Genomic DNA, 16,480 nt, shown 5'->3' with positions numbered 1-16,480 from the left:
TGAAGTTTAGACCAAAAAGCTTTATTTTTGTCTCATCAGACCACATGACCTTCTCCCATTCCTCCTCTGGATCATCCAGATGTTCATTGGCAAACTTCAGACGGGCCTGGACATGCGCTGGCTTGAGCAGGGGGACCTTGCATGCGCTGCAGGATTTTAATCCATGACGGCGTAGTGTGTTACTAATGGTTTTCTTTGAGACTGTGGTCCCAGCTCTCTTCAGGTTATTGACCAGGTCCTGCCGTGTAGTTCTGGGCTGATCCCTCACCTTCCTCATGATCGTTGATGCCCCACAAGGTGAGATCTTGCATGGAGCCCCAGACCGAGGGTGATTGACTGGCATCTTGAACTTCTTCCATTTTCTAATAATTGCGCCAACAGTTGTTACCTTCTCACCAAGCTGCTTGCCTATTCTCCTGTAGCCCATCCCAGCCTTGTGCAGGTCTACAATTTTATCCCTGATGTCCTTACACAGCTCTCTGGTCTTGGCCATTGTGGAGAGGTTGGAGTCTGTTTGATTGAGTGTGTGGACAGGTGTCTTTTATACAGGTAACGAGTTCAAACAGGTGCGGTTAATACAGGTAATGAGTGGAGAACAGGAGGGCTTCTTAAAGAAAAACTTTAAAGAGACGGATTTCTTACTGGTTGGTAGGTGATCAAATACTTATGTCATGCAATAAAATGCAAATGAATTACTTAAAAATCATACAATGTGATTTTCTGGATTTTTGTTTTAGATTCCGTCTTTCACAGTTGAAGTGTACCTATGATAAAAATGACAGACCTCTACATGCCTTGTAAGTAGGAAAACCTGCAAAATCGGCAGTGTATCAAATACTTGTTCTCCCCACTGTATGTGCTGTTCTCATCACTATAGTCAATAAGATTTAACATTTTCCTACAGTACATTTCTTTCTTTCATAAAATATAAACATTGTATATTGCAGTAATGACAAAGTAGTATTCCTATTGCTGCTATCTGTATGTTTGTAGCTAAATACCTCTCATGTGTCTCTCTGTGCAGCTGCGTCTGAGTGGGGGACGTAACCCAAACGAGGGGCGTGTGGAGGTGCTGGTGGAGAGGAACGGCTCCCAGGCATGGGGTACGGTGTGCAGTGATGGCTGGGGCACCATCGAGGCTATGGTCGTGTGCAGACAGCTTGACCTCGGCTTCGCCAGCAATGCCTTCCAGGTGAGAAATGTTTTTTTGAAATGTCTATTTATTGAACCTTTATTTATACAGGTAAATCAATTAAGAACAAATTCCTAATTTTGACGACCTGTCCGAACATGCAGCAGTGCTCTCCGCAGCATTACAGCACTGTACAGTTACCCTACTGAAAAAAGGTCATCAGCCTGTTGTGAATCAGAAAAAAATCCTTGTCCCCCATACCATGTAATCTGTCCTTTTGACATCAATTCTGTTCCAAATGACAGCTTTCCCAAATTAGGGCCCTCATTCAGTCTTCTAAAACTGTGTCTCTAGTTGCTACGGGTGACAAATACCTCCTCTGGTGTTGTAGGACCGTCATCTCTTAACTGTTTGCACCTGAGAAGCATTACGCAGACCTTCCCATCAGACAGCACAGTATTTGTTGTGTCAAATGGATTTTTACTAGACTGCTTGATAACAGTAATAGTGGGTTTGGGAAATCTCTGTAAACCTTGGAATGGTGGAAATGATGGTTGCTATAGAACCGAGATTTATGAGGAATGATTACTGTTACTCCTGAATTACAATATAACACAACGTATGAATACAATTAGACCTTGTCTACTTTGTAGTCTGTAGTTGGTTTTAATGTTTGTGATGGCTACACTTCAGGGATAAATGAAGAACTAAGCCAAGGAACAGTGCCACTAATGCATAGCTAGAGAGATAATGAACAGGTTGCCCCCTCTTGTGGTAAAAAAAAATATATATATATATTTATATTTAAAAAAAATAGTTTTTCATTTAGGGGGTAGATCAGCTTTAATGTTGCAGATAGATACCAACCCTCTTGTGGTTGGTAGAAAAACTGCTTTGCCCATAGAGTATGTCTTGCTATCCTCCTTGAATCCATAGTGAATGTGAATACTACCGGTACACTTTTCAACTCATTTACACTTACTGGTATCTACATACAAGTACTGTTGAATTATCCAACTACTTATTTGAACATATAAATATAATAATATATTAGCATAGCAAACACAACTTATGACAAAATTCCACAAATTCTCTGTCTGATCTAAACCACTCAATGACTGCTATCATGCTGTGTTCCTGTCCTGTAGGAGACGTGGTACTGGCCAGGGGAGGTGAGTGCTGACCCTGTGGTGATGAGTGGAGTGCGATGTTCTGGCACTGAGATGTCCCTTTCCCAGTGCCTGCACCATGGAGCTCATCTTAACTGTCCTAAAGGAGGGGGACGCAATGCTGCCGGAGTCTCTTGCTCAGAGAGTAAGAGGGAACTCATACTGTCTTTTCCTCACAGACAGTCGTCTGCCTGGACTAGATGTCTTGCATTGAAAGAGGATGATTGCTTGCATGCTAAAACATGCATTTGTCCCGCCTGGCCTACTATGACTTAATGGCTATTATAAGCATCCTTCAGGCTCATCCTACCTGCAATCTCATCTTTCAATCTTTTGAGTGCGGATCTGTAACATTGTAATTTCCGTAGTCAGCAGGACGACACGTTACAGTAAATTGTGAGGATAAAGTATGGTCTGATTTCGAACCTGTAACCGCCACAACTCCCTGCTCTCCCCTCAGCTGCCCCTGACCTGGTGCTGAACCCCCAGATAGTGGAGCAGACCACCTATATGGAGGACAGGCCCATGTTCATGCTGCAGTGTGCCTATGAGGAGAACTGCCTATCCACCACCTCCAGTGAGACCCCTGCCAGCTCTCACCGCCGCCTGCTGCGCTTCTCCTCCCAGATCCACAACAACGGGCAGTCTGACTTCCGTCCCAAGGCTGAACGCCACTCCTGGGTGTGGCATGACTGCCACAGGCAAGTAGCTCCATGGATTTTCCTGTCTGTTTGTCTGTCTGTGAAACTGTATGATCATTTCCTTTTTTTGTTGTTGTTTAAATTGGTGATTTATTAACCTCACAGTTGTGTCGCTCAACAGGATTGGTTATTTTAACACTGTTTGGAAATAACTGTCAGAAGCAACAAAAAAAACGATATGTTTAGAGAAAGTTCCACTGAACGTTTTCCATTTCCATAAGTTCTCTGCCCTGTAATTGACCATGGACTGAAATGTCTCAGATGTTTGTGGTCAAGGCATTGGATGAACTGTGCAATGTTGGCAGCTTCACACAGTCACCAGCTCTACACACATCAAACCCTTGGTGTATCCTCAGGTGGCCAAAACATGACAGCATGCAGTGGCGCTCCAATCAGCCTTCTGCCAACGGCCCTGTGGGATTATACATAGAATCACTAAATATATACAATTTTTAAAATAAATGTTTATTTTCGGTTTCTTTGGCCTTGGTGCCATGTGTTTCAACAGTGTCTCGAGCTCTTGTGCTTCAGAGAGAATATACTAGGCACTGTGATTGCACTGCGATTGCACTGCGATTGCAAACTAGAGGTTAGTTGAATAAACGTGTCTCTCTCTGTGTCCAGCCATTATCACAGCATGGAGGTGTTCACCCACTACGACCTGCTCAGCCTCAACGGCACCAAGGTGGCAGAGGGACACAAGGCCAGCTTCTGTCTGGAGGACACCGAATGTGAAGAGGGTAAGAGCCCGGAGAGACATGCTGCACCCCAAATGGCACCCTATTCCCCAGTGCACTACTTTTGACCGAGGCCATGCAACTTCCCCATTCATGCCACCCTCCGGCAACCTTTGACCCTTTTTTACACTATCATGCTAACCTGAACCAAACTGTGCCGCGTCGTTCCTTTCAGCCTGGTTCCAGTAACTATGGCAGATGTGTAAATAGGCATTCTCAGTAGGTTAGGCTACGCTCTGTTCAGCTCAGTAGTGTGGAAAGCCCTCGTCTACTCGGTGTTCCTCACTCCAAGCGGAATATAATACAGCCTATATCCATCCAACTCCGAGCAATAGCCAAACTGTCACTCACAAAAGCATCCATCGTGCAAAAGTATGTGCTTACCTGTTTGTCTTTGATTGATTATAACTTTGGCAGGTGTTGAGAAAAGATATGAGTGTGCCAACTTTGGGGAACAAGGCATCACTGTGGGCTGCTGGGATACGTACAGACATGATATTGACTGCCAGTGGATCGACATCACAGACATTAAGCCCGGAGATTACATATTCCAGGTAAGTGACTTTAATGGTTACATGCTGTAAACTCCCAAATGGCAACCTATTCCCCATATAGTGCACTACGTTTGATAGGGCTCTGGTCAAAAGTAGTCCACTATAGGGAATAGGGTGCAATTTTGGCCGCCACCACTATTATTCTATGTTATCGATTGAGGTTCTCATGTAGTATGCAAACTATGTATTTTGTTAGTTGTAGAGTTGGATTGGCTTCCTCGTCATCTCCATGTTGGACTAGTTGTCTCTGCCAGACACTTGTTAGATTGTCACTATGGCCACTCACAGCATTTGCCTCTGTCCCACAGGTTGTTATTAACCCTAACTATGAGGTGCCTGAGTCCGACTACTCCAATAACTTCATGAAGTGCAGATGCAGATACGACGGCCACCGTATATGGATGTACAGCTGTCATAATGGTGAGGCAATGGTGCACCAAGCATTGGTAGAACATTCTGTGTTACTGCATTGTTCCACCACCCTCCTTGAATTAAAAGATCATTTCACTCTTAAATGAAAGTTAGATGTTTTCAGAAGTAGACTAATGTCAAGATATATTGACCCAGCTATATGGCATTCATTTTTGGTGGAGGCATACGCAGTTGATGGATCTACACAACTGCTGTCGTGGGTGTTATGTATGTTACTGTATGTTGTAATGGCTTACGACAGTGTGCTGCTTTACGTATGAATGGGTTGTCAGAATGAGTGGCACATGTCATAAAATGTCAGAGTGATGTATTCAGTCCTCTACTGTGAAACAACCTGACCCTGAACGGCGAAAAGTGCACCTTTACAGCTCCAGACGTTGAGTTTGTGGGAGTCCGCCTGTCGGCCAAAGGCATTGGCCCACTCATGTCGAACATTGAAGTCGTCCACTGCATCCCAGAACCTACCTCTGCCTCTCAGGTGGCCTCATTCTTGGTCATGACAGCCTAGTACCTCCGGTTTCTGCCCCACTACCCTCAGACCACAGCGCCCCTTCGGCAGCAGCTCAAGAAGGACGAGCCATGTGCCTGAACACGGGCCTGCTCAGACGCGGTCCGCTCACTGAGGAGCCAGCTCACCACAGCCCCAGTCTTAGCTCACTTTGACCCCGTCTGCCCCACCATTGCCACCTGTGAAGCCTCAGCTGGAGCACTTGGAGCTGTCCTCTCAAAGCTGCAGAATGGCATTGAGAGGCCCATCGCCTTTGCTTCGAGGGCCCTGAGCCCCACTAAGTAATGGTACTCTGTGGTCAAACGAGAAGCACTGGCCTGTGTCTGGGCGTGCAAAAAGTGGTACCTCTACCTATACGTCCGGCTGTTCACGCTCCGAACTGACCACCAGTCTCTCACGACGCTACTGTGAGCCTCAGGAACTGGCCACAAGCCACTTCGGCTGCACAGATGGGCCAACCGCCTCAGACAGTATGACTATCAGCTGAAGTTCTCTCTGGGGAGGGATAACATGGTTGCAGACCTCCTCTGACGCTCCATTGACACTCGCTCCCCTTCAGCCAGCCGTGTCAGGAACTGAGAACTGAACTGGAGGAACTGAAGCAAGCATCGGAACAGGACCTCACACTGTCTACCCTGCACACCTACATACTCACTGGATGGCCAGCACGTGTGCCGGAAGAGCTGGTGCCTTTTGCCAGGGTGAAGCACAAACCTTCTTGCTGGGAAGACGTCTGTGGCTCTCGAGGGTTGTGCATTGTGGTCCCGAGTAGCCTGCATGCGCGTGTTCTATCCATAGCCCACAAAGGTCACTTGGGCATAGTGAAGGTGTCGAGACCTTGTGGGGTGGCCAGGCATCAACCACGACATTGAAGCCCTGTTTAGGGATTGTGCTGCATGCCTCCTCAGTGGGAAAACAGGAAGGTCCGCCCAACCCCCCCCTGCAGCCTCTCGCATGGCCTCCCCGCCCCTGGACATCTGTTGCGAGATCCATGGGCACACAGTCCCTCACCATCAGCGCTTCCTGGTGGTGGCGTATGAACTCAGTGGCCAGAAGTGCTTCCTGTCGGAACTGTCACAGCACAGGCCATCATGGACATCCTAGACAGCCTGTTCACAAGGTGGGGCCTACCCCTCACCCTCACCAAGGACAATGGGCTCCAACTGACTGTCGAGTTCTCCTCCTATCTCAGCAACAAGGGAATCAAACACATCTGCACGGCCTACTACAACCAACAAGCTAAAGAAGGGGTGGAACGTTTCAACCAAATGCTGTAGAACGGCATCAGAGCGCACCTGGTCTAGGGGTGCACGTTCTGTACTGCCTTGACCCAAACTCTCATGCGCTACAGAGCAAGCAAACACACAACAACACAGGTCTCCCCGGGATCTCTCATGCTTGGTCGTGAGATGGAACTGCCACTGGACAGACTCAGAACACAGAGCGTAGCAGCACCGGCGACTAGGCGCATCCAAGCAAAGCAGGCAGGTACCAAAGAACAATGAAACAGGGTTTCAACAAGACAAACAGAGACACCACCTGATGGACCTCCACTACTACCACCTGAGTCCCAGCCTCTGTGGGCTCCCGAAGGGCCAGAGCCACAAGCGGTGGCGGCTGAAGAACGGCCTATGCGGGCACGAACTCGCCCCGCTCATCTGGAGGGCTACTTAACCTCCATTCCCTCTTAGGCTCCGTTAGGTGTCTTCGCCAACCTCCAGGTTAATGGACTGAAGTGTCTAGTTTGGAGAGTCGTTGTTTACCTCTTCCGTTTAAGGGTTAATGTTTCTTTCTTACAGGCATCACTCTAGGTTCTATGGACATTTTTCGTTGGTACCAGTCCCTGGTTTTGGAAAGGGGAGGTGGGATTGTTATGTCTGGTACGACGTGCTGTACGTCAGAGTGTGGGTTGTTATGGTTTAAGACCGTGTGCTGCTTTACGTATGAATGGGTTGTCAGAATGAGTGGCACATGTCATAAAACCTACAATGCGAAACCGCGCCGATGTGCGTTCTTTTACAGCTAAGCTAGATATAACAGTGGGACTTGCTTTCATCTTGACATTTAGACGTCTGACGAACTTTGGTTTGAAAAGGGTCATGCGTTAAGAGTGTTGTGACATTTTGAATTGTAACACTGGGTGAACATTTGTCTCCTTTCCTGTGTCCAGGTGGTTCGTTAAGCACTGAGACTGAGGAGTCCTTCCCTGGGCTACTGAACAACCAGGTTATACACAGATAAAAGGATGAAAGAGGAGAACAGAATCATCACCACCACAGAGAGACTGCCAAAAAGCCCCCCAAACCCCTCGCTCTCTCCCCCTGTCTCTCCCTCCCAGTCAGCAATACAGGATAACTATTTTATTGTGTTGCCAATACACGCCTACAGCTGTTATGAACCCTCCTAGTGGGGAGTGCCACAGTATATGGACAGCACTCATTGGTTATGCCTAAAGAAGCAACCCACTGCCCACCTCTTTCAGACATCCCCTCTGCTTCTTAGGCAGACCATTTGATGTATCCTTCTGTCTTCCCAGAACCAGGTAGCCTCTCCCAATCCCAGCTCTCTGGTTGAGGTCAATACGGGACTGAGAGTTTCTCTGTCACGCTTGGGTTAGAGACATGAAATGTACAACCCCACTGCTCCCCACTAGAGGTGATGATGAGACTCATATGGCACCCTATTCCCTATATAGTGCACTATGTTTGGGCCCTGGACAAAATTAGTGCATTATAAAGGGAATTCGGCCGCACTTTCTTTTTTTTTATATGATAAAATGTTAATTCAAAAGGTAATTTTCCCGGAGTTTGGATATCTCTGACAAATAATTATCTCTCTTGGACTATGAACAAAGGCATATTTGGGAACACTACAGACTTTATTGATCATTAGCTAATAATAGTTTGTAATGGCTTTATGCAGTAGGTGCCTCATGTAGGCTACTCTCTGAGTAGCTTAATGAAGATGCTTATTGAGGATACAGTACAGTACAATACCATAATAGGATGCAATAACTAACTGCCAGTAAGTGCATTACTGTTGGGAAATGTTTAACAAACAGTCTTATTCCAAGAGATGTCCTGTGCCTTTTTTCTCACTTAGAATTGTGCAGCAAGTTGATTTCATAATTTATTCAATTTCCTCTTCCTTGGGAAATTTAGACAACATCATTTTGAAGTGCAGGGTTGTTACCCTCACCAATCTTTTCATCTGTGGTACAGGGTACTCCCTCAGATGTCATCAGTATGCTCTATTTGAAGTTATTCTGTGGTGTTCTCTCACTCTGACATCTGTAATAAACCCAGTACCAGTCCCAAGTGCCTGAAAAGTTCCTTTTCCATTGTAAAAACTGTGACCAAATAGCAGACATTAGTCTGCTCCACACCACAACAGAGTGGTGGTGGTACGGTAGTTAAAATGGAGGGATACAACTAATCCCCCTCAGTGCCTTATAGTGAGAAAATACATGTTTCCTTTGACATTCATGAACAATCTCATATTTTCCATAAGTAACTTATTGTTGTAAAAGTCAGGGATTTTCAAATCATTTTTTTTCTTTGTTTTTTTCTTTTACAATAATGTGTGTGCGAGTGTCTCATTTTATTGTACTTTTTATAATGGTGCTACCCAACTGTCATCCTCTGTTTTATGAGGGTACAGTACAGTGACAGCTGAATCGCTAAAGTATGTTATGTATGCTAACTGTATACTTGATTGGAGTGTTTAAATCCATAATTTGCTTTGTTAACTATATTAAAGGTAAGATTTAATGAGCAAACAAATCAAAGTTGTCGGTTGTATTTTCAGATCTATACATTTAAATTAGGCCTCATGCCACCTTCATCACACATGTCAGGGGGCGGCAGGCTAGAGAGCCGAGCCAGCAACTGGAGGGTTGCCAGTTTGAATCCTGGGACCAATGGGAAAAACCAACGGGAAAAGTCCCCCAGTTTTTTGGTGCATATTTGTTATGCATTTTGTTGTAGAGAATTCCAGCTAATACTAGCTAGCAACATACTATGTCTGGTGGGGGTAGGTGGGGGTAGGGGGGGGGGGCGGGGGGGTAAATTTTGTGCTGTTTCTATCAGGGACATTGTTCAAAATATTATATTGTATATTGCAATTGTTATATTATTTTGTTAACTACATTACCCAGTGGACAAGCACCAAACCAGTGTGCATCACGTGCAGAGTTGGATGGTGAACAGTGCATTGCATGATGTGCAATTTTGTGCTGTTTATCAGAAAAGCTCCATGACTGGTGCTACAAGTTGCAGCTCGTGTCGATGATTGATTGTACACAACGCAAGAAGAGTACTGTTACAGTGGTGCCGTGACCGTTCTTCTGGATCGGATCATCCGTCGCTGTATTTCCATCCCAGAACTTCGCCATGGTTGCCGTTGAAGAGTCAAATAAGACGTTGCTGGTGCAGTTTATGGCGATATCGCATTTTGCCACAGGAGGGCGCTACTGCAGCGTTTTAATTATCGAAATTGATGATTTCTCTGGCTGAGACTCTCCACAGATAAACAATATAACTTTTGTGTTACTTGTTTATTTGCAATTCTAACGTATATCTGATATAAGTAGGGTGAGTTTTACCAGTGTACTAGATATGTTAGATTTTGACATGAGGTTAAAAAATATATATACTTTCTTTGCTATTTAAATTTGTTATTAGTGTGTTGATTTCCCATTGTTAAGATGGAAGGTGTTGGGAGAGGTAGGGGTTTCCTAACATTTAATCTGTCACCATCTGTTGGTAGGGGTTCAGCCAAAATTCCAGTTTCTTCTACAACTATGCCTAAACTGGAGGGTTTTAATGATAGTTTACCCACGGAAACGCCCAAGGATGTGTATGAAAGAGTTTTGCCTAATACATGGAGTGGGGAGGTCTCCATGGGTTTCATAGCAGACATAGTACAGCAGATTGGTCATTCCATTGGGGAGAACATTTCCTCCTGTTTGGGGTCAAAGGCAATTGTTGGACATGTTGGGGACAATAGTATGGGGAATGCATGCAGCTAGGGGTATGGATGTGTCAGGCCTGAACCTGGTATTGAAGTCATATCAGGGAACCGGTGTACTTTCGGGGGGATGGCTCTGAAAAGTGCACAGTGCATGAGTGGGAGGATATGGTCATGGTTTACATGCGTAAGAGGGGCGTATCTGTGATGGACCAAGCAGTTGAGGTTATGGGAAGGGCCCGCGATGTTGTTAAAGTGGGCATACGCAGAAATCCCTCCGTTGATTTAGCTAAAGGCCCGAGTCCCATCTCTGACATACATTCTGACCAAAGCAAAGCTTGATGCTTGTAAACAGAGATGGGTCGCCAAGCTGCCACCGTACGAGTTTGACATCAAGGACATCCCTGGAAAAATAAATGTTGTTGCAGATGCTTTGAGCAGAGAGCCCTTCGTATGACCCAGTGCACTCCATCGCCTGACAAGGGTCCCGTACGAGACCGTACTAGCTGAAGCTAACGCTGTGCGCACAGACAGTACAAGATGTGTTTCGCTGGTCCAGCCACCCCTTGAACAAAGCCTCTGACTCAGAAGAAGTGGTCATTAGCTGTCAGACTACTGTTGACCCCTCCCCATCTGGTGCTTTATCAAGACATGAAGTTGCAGCTGTTCTTCATTCACACAGGTGCTGGGTGGGTGAAGTGGGCTCACATGCACTGCTGTTGCCACAGCTGCCACAGGCTGTTATGCCATCAGAGCAGACCAATGTCGATGTTCTGCCACACGACCTACTGATGAGTAAGCAGCGTGATCAGCAGAGTCACCTTCTTTGTGGAGAGGGGGAGAAGACCATCCCTGAGAGAGCGTGCCCATGAGAGTGTTGAGGTTTTGTGTCTTCTCAGAAGTTGGGACAAGTTGACCATGAAGATGTGTATCGTGTTTCGAAGAATGTGGTTACAAAGTGGAAAACGTATCTGTATGTGGTTCCAGCCTCCGTGAACGCAATGGTGTTGAAGGGTGTCCATGATGAAGCTGGCCACCAGGGCCAACAGAGAACAGTCTACCTGACAAGACAGAGGTTCTTCTGGCATGGCCTGGAGAGGGAGGTAGGTAAAAGCTTATGTGAAGTGCTGCAGGAGATGCGTGGTGAGCAAGACTCCTGATCCGGAAGCAAGAGCTCCTCTTGAGAGCATAATAACAACTGAGCCTCTTGAACTAGTGTGCATAGACTTCTGGTCTGCAGAAGATTCTTCAAACAAGTCCTTGGATGTGCTCGTTGTTACTGACCACTTTACCAAATTGGCTCATGCCTTCTTGTGTCCGAGCCAGTCAGTAGCTTATCAGTTTCTATTTCTGTGTCCACGGGATGCCTCGCCGTATACACTCAGACCAAGGAGCCAACTTTGAGGGCGCTTTAATAGCCGAACTGTTGAGTGTTGCAGGTGTTCAGAAGTCTCACACAGTACCATCCGAAGGGGAACGGGTCCTGCGAAAGGATGAATAGGATGTTGGGAAACATGATCCGGGCCCTGCCGACGAGAGCAAGGCACAGATGGCCTCAGGCACTCAAGTCCCTCACGTTTGCGTACAATTGTACAATCCACGAGACCACAGGCTTTGCCCCTTTCCTGCTAATGTTTGGGAGGACGCCAAGACTGCCTGTTGACAGTCTTTGGCTCTGTCATAGTCGACAACTTCTGGGTTCTCTATGACCGGTTTGTTCAGTCTTTGAGGAGAGATCTGAAAGAAGCCATGAATGCAGCACAGGCATCTGCAGTGAAGCAGTTGAAGAGGCATGCTGACCTTTATGACAGAAGAGTCAGAGGAGCACGCACCAGTGGAGATTGGGGATCGAGTATTGCTGGCTAACAAGGGGGAGCGAGGAAAGCGGAAGCTCGTTGACCGTTGGGAGGATACTGTCTACCTTGTCACTGGATTGAATGCTGACAGTCACACTTTTAAGATTCAGAACAGCTCCACTGAACAGGAGAAGACGGTACATCGCAACCTGATAATGCCAGTCAACTTTCTTCCTCTTCCCCATGCTGCCGTTGATGATGGAACAGACATGTCTGGATTAACAGAGTCTGTGGACATGAATGACAGCCTTGTGGTCTCAGCTGCCATGGACACTGCAGTGGATGATGGTGCTGAGTACAGAACAAAAGTGTGGGTGTCGGAGTTGCCTTCTGAAAGAACAGGTGACAAGCCTGGAGGGTGATGTGCGATCCTTGGATGCTCAGGATATTCCACCTTTGGATTCTGTGGATGATATACTGCAGCTGGAAGGTCTGCCTCGATCAGAGAGTCTTCAAGAATCTGACCAAGACCGTAACAGTGTAGTGAGTGAGCTAATTGACCAGTCTGCTTACGATATCCGTCCTGACCTACCAAATTCCTTACCTGATCAGTTACGCACTGACTGTGTTGACAGACCCACTATTGCAACAGTACACAACACTGTTACCCCTTATGCAGTTGAAGGTAGTCGGGGTCGTATTAGGTCAAGGGCAGGAAGACTATTTGAACCAGTGTCAAGACTGATTGAGATTATGAATCAGCAGAAAGTTCCCTCTTGAAGGTTAAATAAGTGAATAGAGGGTCAATGATATTGACATCTTTTATTTGTTTTTACACCATTGTGACCATGTGTAGAGGTTTCAGGATGGTAATGTGACATATGATAAAGTCTCTTATGGTGGTTTATTTTATTACTTGGATGTTTTAAAGTCACTGAGTGTACTTAACATGTAACAGGCATGTTTACCTATGAGGGCTAAGGGGATTGATCCACCACTTTTCACTCTAATTCTCATGGAGAATAGTCTAATGACTGGAATATTTAGTGACTGTTTTAAAGCAGGGTCTGCATCCTCGATATACACAGCTTTACCTTTTAGTTTTCTCTATTAGGTATAAAAATATATCTATACTTTATTTTTTCTCCCTCTGGATTATTCGGTACATATGTTGTGTCTTTGTTCCTAATATGTTTGCACAGTGCAGTTTGGTATTTTTATTATTTTTGTTTGCAAGTGGAATTCAGTAGGGGGGAGTGTAACAAGGTGGTGATTCCCCTTGCCACTTTATTGTTAAGCCAATGGGTTTTTGGTTTTAGTTTTGTCTTGCCTTCACCTACTCAACATGGCATCTTATTGGCTGGTTTGCGTAGCTTGCTTACCAGGGAGGATGTTTCATTAGAATCGTCCCAGTGAACAAGCACCAAACCAGCGGTAAGTTGTTGGTTGCAAAAGCACTGCACTGTCAAAAGTGATTTTTATACTCCCAAGTGATGATTTGTTTGTAAATGTTATTCGAACATCACACATAAGATGCAGCGTTTTTTGGTGCATATTTGTTATGCATTTTGTTGTAGAGAATTCCAGCTAATACTAGCTAGCAACTTACTGTGTCTGCTGGGGGGGGGGGGGGGGGGTTCGTATATTTTGTACAGTGCGTCACGTGCAGAGTTGGATGGTGAACTGTGCATTGCATGACGTGTAATTTTGTGCTGTTTCTATCAGAATAAAGCTCCATGACTGGTGCTACAAGTTGGAGTTCGTGTCGACGATTGTACACAAGGCAAGAAGAGTACTGTAACATTTACACACACTACAGTTTGTTCTTCATTGCTCTGCTGACGTTCCTATCACTCCTACAGTATGGCCAAGGGATGTCCTTTAACATCTACATTGCAGTAGTTCAACAGGAGTGACATTTTTTTCTGTGTGGCGTCAGCAACATTCTCACAACTAGCCTTTTGTTTTGGAATTATGCATTGTGCTATACCTAAAGAGGTGAGCAATACAGTTACTCTACATTTACGTTCGCAAGTGCCATGCCCTATCAACTGAACCACAATGGACATCATAGTCCTTAAGGCAAATGTCAGAATGAGTTTGAAGTACTACAATAGTTTTTGACTTTCTGCACTAAAACAGCTTTGTAACAGCATTGTATGCACTTAAATTGGAGCTGTTCACTTGGGTAACTGATGTTCAGTGAAAACTAGAGATGGACTTCCTGTTGTCATTGGTTGGAGTAAATCCAGCCCTCATTGCTCTTTGTTTGGACTGTCTCCTGTGCTAATGTAAGCAGCCCTGTATTACTCAGCAGCAGGACTAATAAGGTTAATCGCCAGCAGCCCCAGGAACAGGGCTGCTGTTAAGAAGACTGTGAAGCAGCTTTTCTGGTTAAGACAAATGCTCCAGGTCTAAAGCAGAGCCTGTGTACCGAATGGCACCCTATTCCATATATAGTAGACTACCTTTGACAAGAGCAGTATGGGCCCTGGTCAAAGTTGCCTAGTGCAGTATAAAGGGAATAGGGTGCCATTTGGGACACATATAGATGTAGGAGCTAGCCTCAGCAATTCATAGCCTGCTACCCTGGAAGATGGGATTCATCCAGGACCATCAATTCCCCACCTAACACCCCCTCTGACACTTTTAGTTTTTAGTCCTCCAGACTGATTAGATGTTAGAGGCGCAGGCAGGCGACATATCCAAGTGGTTGTTTAATCCCTTACCATCTACCAAGACCACCCATTACCCTGATGTACTGTAGCTAGTCTCTCTATTAATCCACGTCTTCCCACCAGGGCGGATAATGGTAGCAAGAGCCATCTGAAGACCGGAAACCCCAAACCAGAAGGTCTCCACCAAGTAAATACACACACTAGACATGCACGCAACAACCACACGTTTGTGACACACACACACACACACACACACACACACACAAAAAGTCTGGCTTGTTTTGCAACCAGGGAGGAAGGACCACCTACCGTGCTGTGCCACCAGGAGGGGGAATGTCACAGGTAACTTGAGACGGAGTTCAGTGGGTAACGACAGACATTCGGTTGACTAGACACACTTGGGCCAGGGAAAATCTCCTTCTGCTATATGAGGTAACAAAGAGCTGCATTCATGTGATAAAAGGTTAATTATGCGAGGCTTGGCTGAATAGATTCTGTGCGTGCTAAAACTGAAGGGGATGGTTCAGCAGTCTCTTTCTCAGGCTCGGCCTGAGAAAGGACAGGGAACCAGAACAGGTGATTGGGTCTAATTTCTCTTACGGTCATGAGTAACCTCAGAGTTCATGGGAAAGTCCTATCTCTGTGCCAGCATCCTAAATGTTACCCTATTCCCTATGTAGTGCAGTACATTTGACCGGAGCATAGGCTTACATAGGAAATAGGGTGCCATTTGGGATGCTGACTGTGTCCCTTTGTCCAATCTTACTCGAAATTGCTTCACCTCCTTAGTTATACCCAGAATGACTTTTCTGGGAATATTTAGTTTAACGGTGAGAAATACTACTACTTTCTGGGAGATTTAGTCAGGCTGGTCCTCCTCTATAAATCTTGTGGACAAGAGAATATATTACCTGGAACTGAAGGCAGCTTTCTGGGAAGTCCTGTTTTTCAAGCCCCTAAGTTGCAACTTTTCCCTCTAAAAAAAAACCACTCTGACCAGACATCAGTACACACACACAGGCTGTGTGAAACCAGTGCTTGTGCATCCATGCTACTATTGGATTGATGAAGAGGGCCAATCTCAGTCGAATGTGCTGTCCCAAAAGAAGACGTGAATATGTACATTTACAGATATCATTTCTATTACAGATTATCATACAGTTTGTGTACAAATTGAAGTTGCAACATCCATTTTTGGACGTATTAATTCATAATATGTACCCATTGATTCTTGAAGAGTATAACTAATGAATATCTCATGAACTTAGTTCAACTGTCGTACCCCATCAGAACCCAAAATATAAGCTTTTACTCCAAGTTTGTAAGTGTAAATACTGCATAGCTTCAAAACATGTTTAAAACTATACTTTTGATGTTATGGATTGTCAATCCTTTAAGATTGTATTTATTTATTTAACTAGGAAAGTCAGTTAAGAACAAATTCTTATTTTCAATGACGGTCTAGGAACATTGGGTTAACTGCCTTGTTCAGGGGCAGAACGACAGATGTTCACCTTGTCAGCTCGGGGATTCAATTTAGCAACCTTTCGGTTACTGGCCCAATGCTCTAACCACTATAGCTCTGTCTATGAATTTGAGCTTTTTACTGAAACAGTGGTGGGGAACACACTTTGTTATTGTTTCAACTGTGGAATTGCCCCTTTAAGCTAAAACATCCAAATGATTTTCTGCATCATCTAGAAGTTTAGAAGAAGTATACGTTTGATTTATTATGATACAATTCACAAGTTAAGAAACAGTTTGCATTTGAACTAAAAAAAAATACATATAAAAAGGGATACTAA

The 16,480-nt window shown here is 45.2% G+C and overlaps 1 protein-coding gene across 3 annotated transcripts in view; it reads left to right on the top strand.

Moving 5' to 3' along the window:
- The window catches only part of LOC139411096 (lysyl oxidase homolog 2B-like), a 67,246-nt gene extending 58,231 nt beyond the window's left edge, over positions 1-9,015 (top strand). For all 3 annotated transcript variants that reach the window (XM_071156943.1, XM_071156945.1, XM_071156944.1), the window contains exons 8-14: positions 1,025-1,192; positions 2,281-2,446; positions 2,762-3,002; positions 3,627-3,742; positions 4,157-4,293; positions 4,602-4,713; positions 7,404-9,015. In XM_071156943.1, coding sequence (XP_071013044.1) covers positions 1,025-1,192; positions 2,281-2,446; positions 2,762-3,002; positions 3,627-3,742; positions 4,157-4,293; positions 4,602-4,713; positions 7,404-7,474 — 1,011 coding nt within the window. In that variant the 3' untranslated portion in view covers positions 7,475-9,015. The remainder of the gene's footprint in view (positions 1-1,024; positions 1,193-2,280; positions 2,447-2,761; positions 3,003-3,626; positions 3,743-4,156; positions 4,294-4,601; positions 4,714-7,403) is intronic.
- The last annotated feature ends 7,465 nt before the right edge of the window (positions 9,016-16,480 follow it).

The sequence above is a fragment of the Oncorhynchus clarkii genome, chromosome 6 (genome assembly GCF_045791955.1).
Source record: "Oncorhynchus clarkii lewisi isolate Uvic-CL-2024 chromosome 6, UVic_Ocla_1.0, whole genome shotgun sequence".
NCBI classification, from domain to species: domain Eukaryota; kingdom Metazoa; phylum Chordata; class Actinopteri; order Salmoniformes; family Salmonidae; genus Oncorhynchus; species Oncorhynchus clarkii.
The sequence above is the reverse complement of the archived record's forward strand: the minus strand, read 5'-3'. Positions and strand labels throughout refer to the sequence as shown.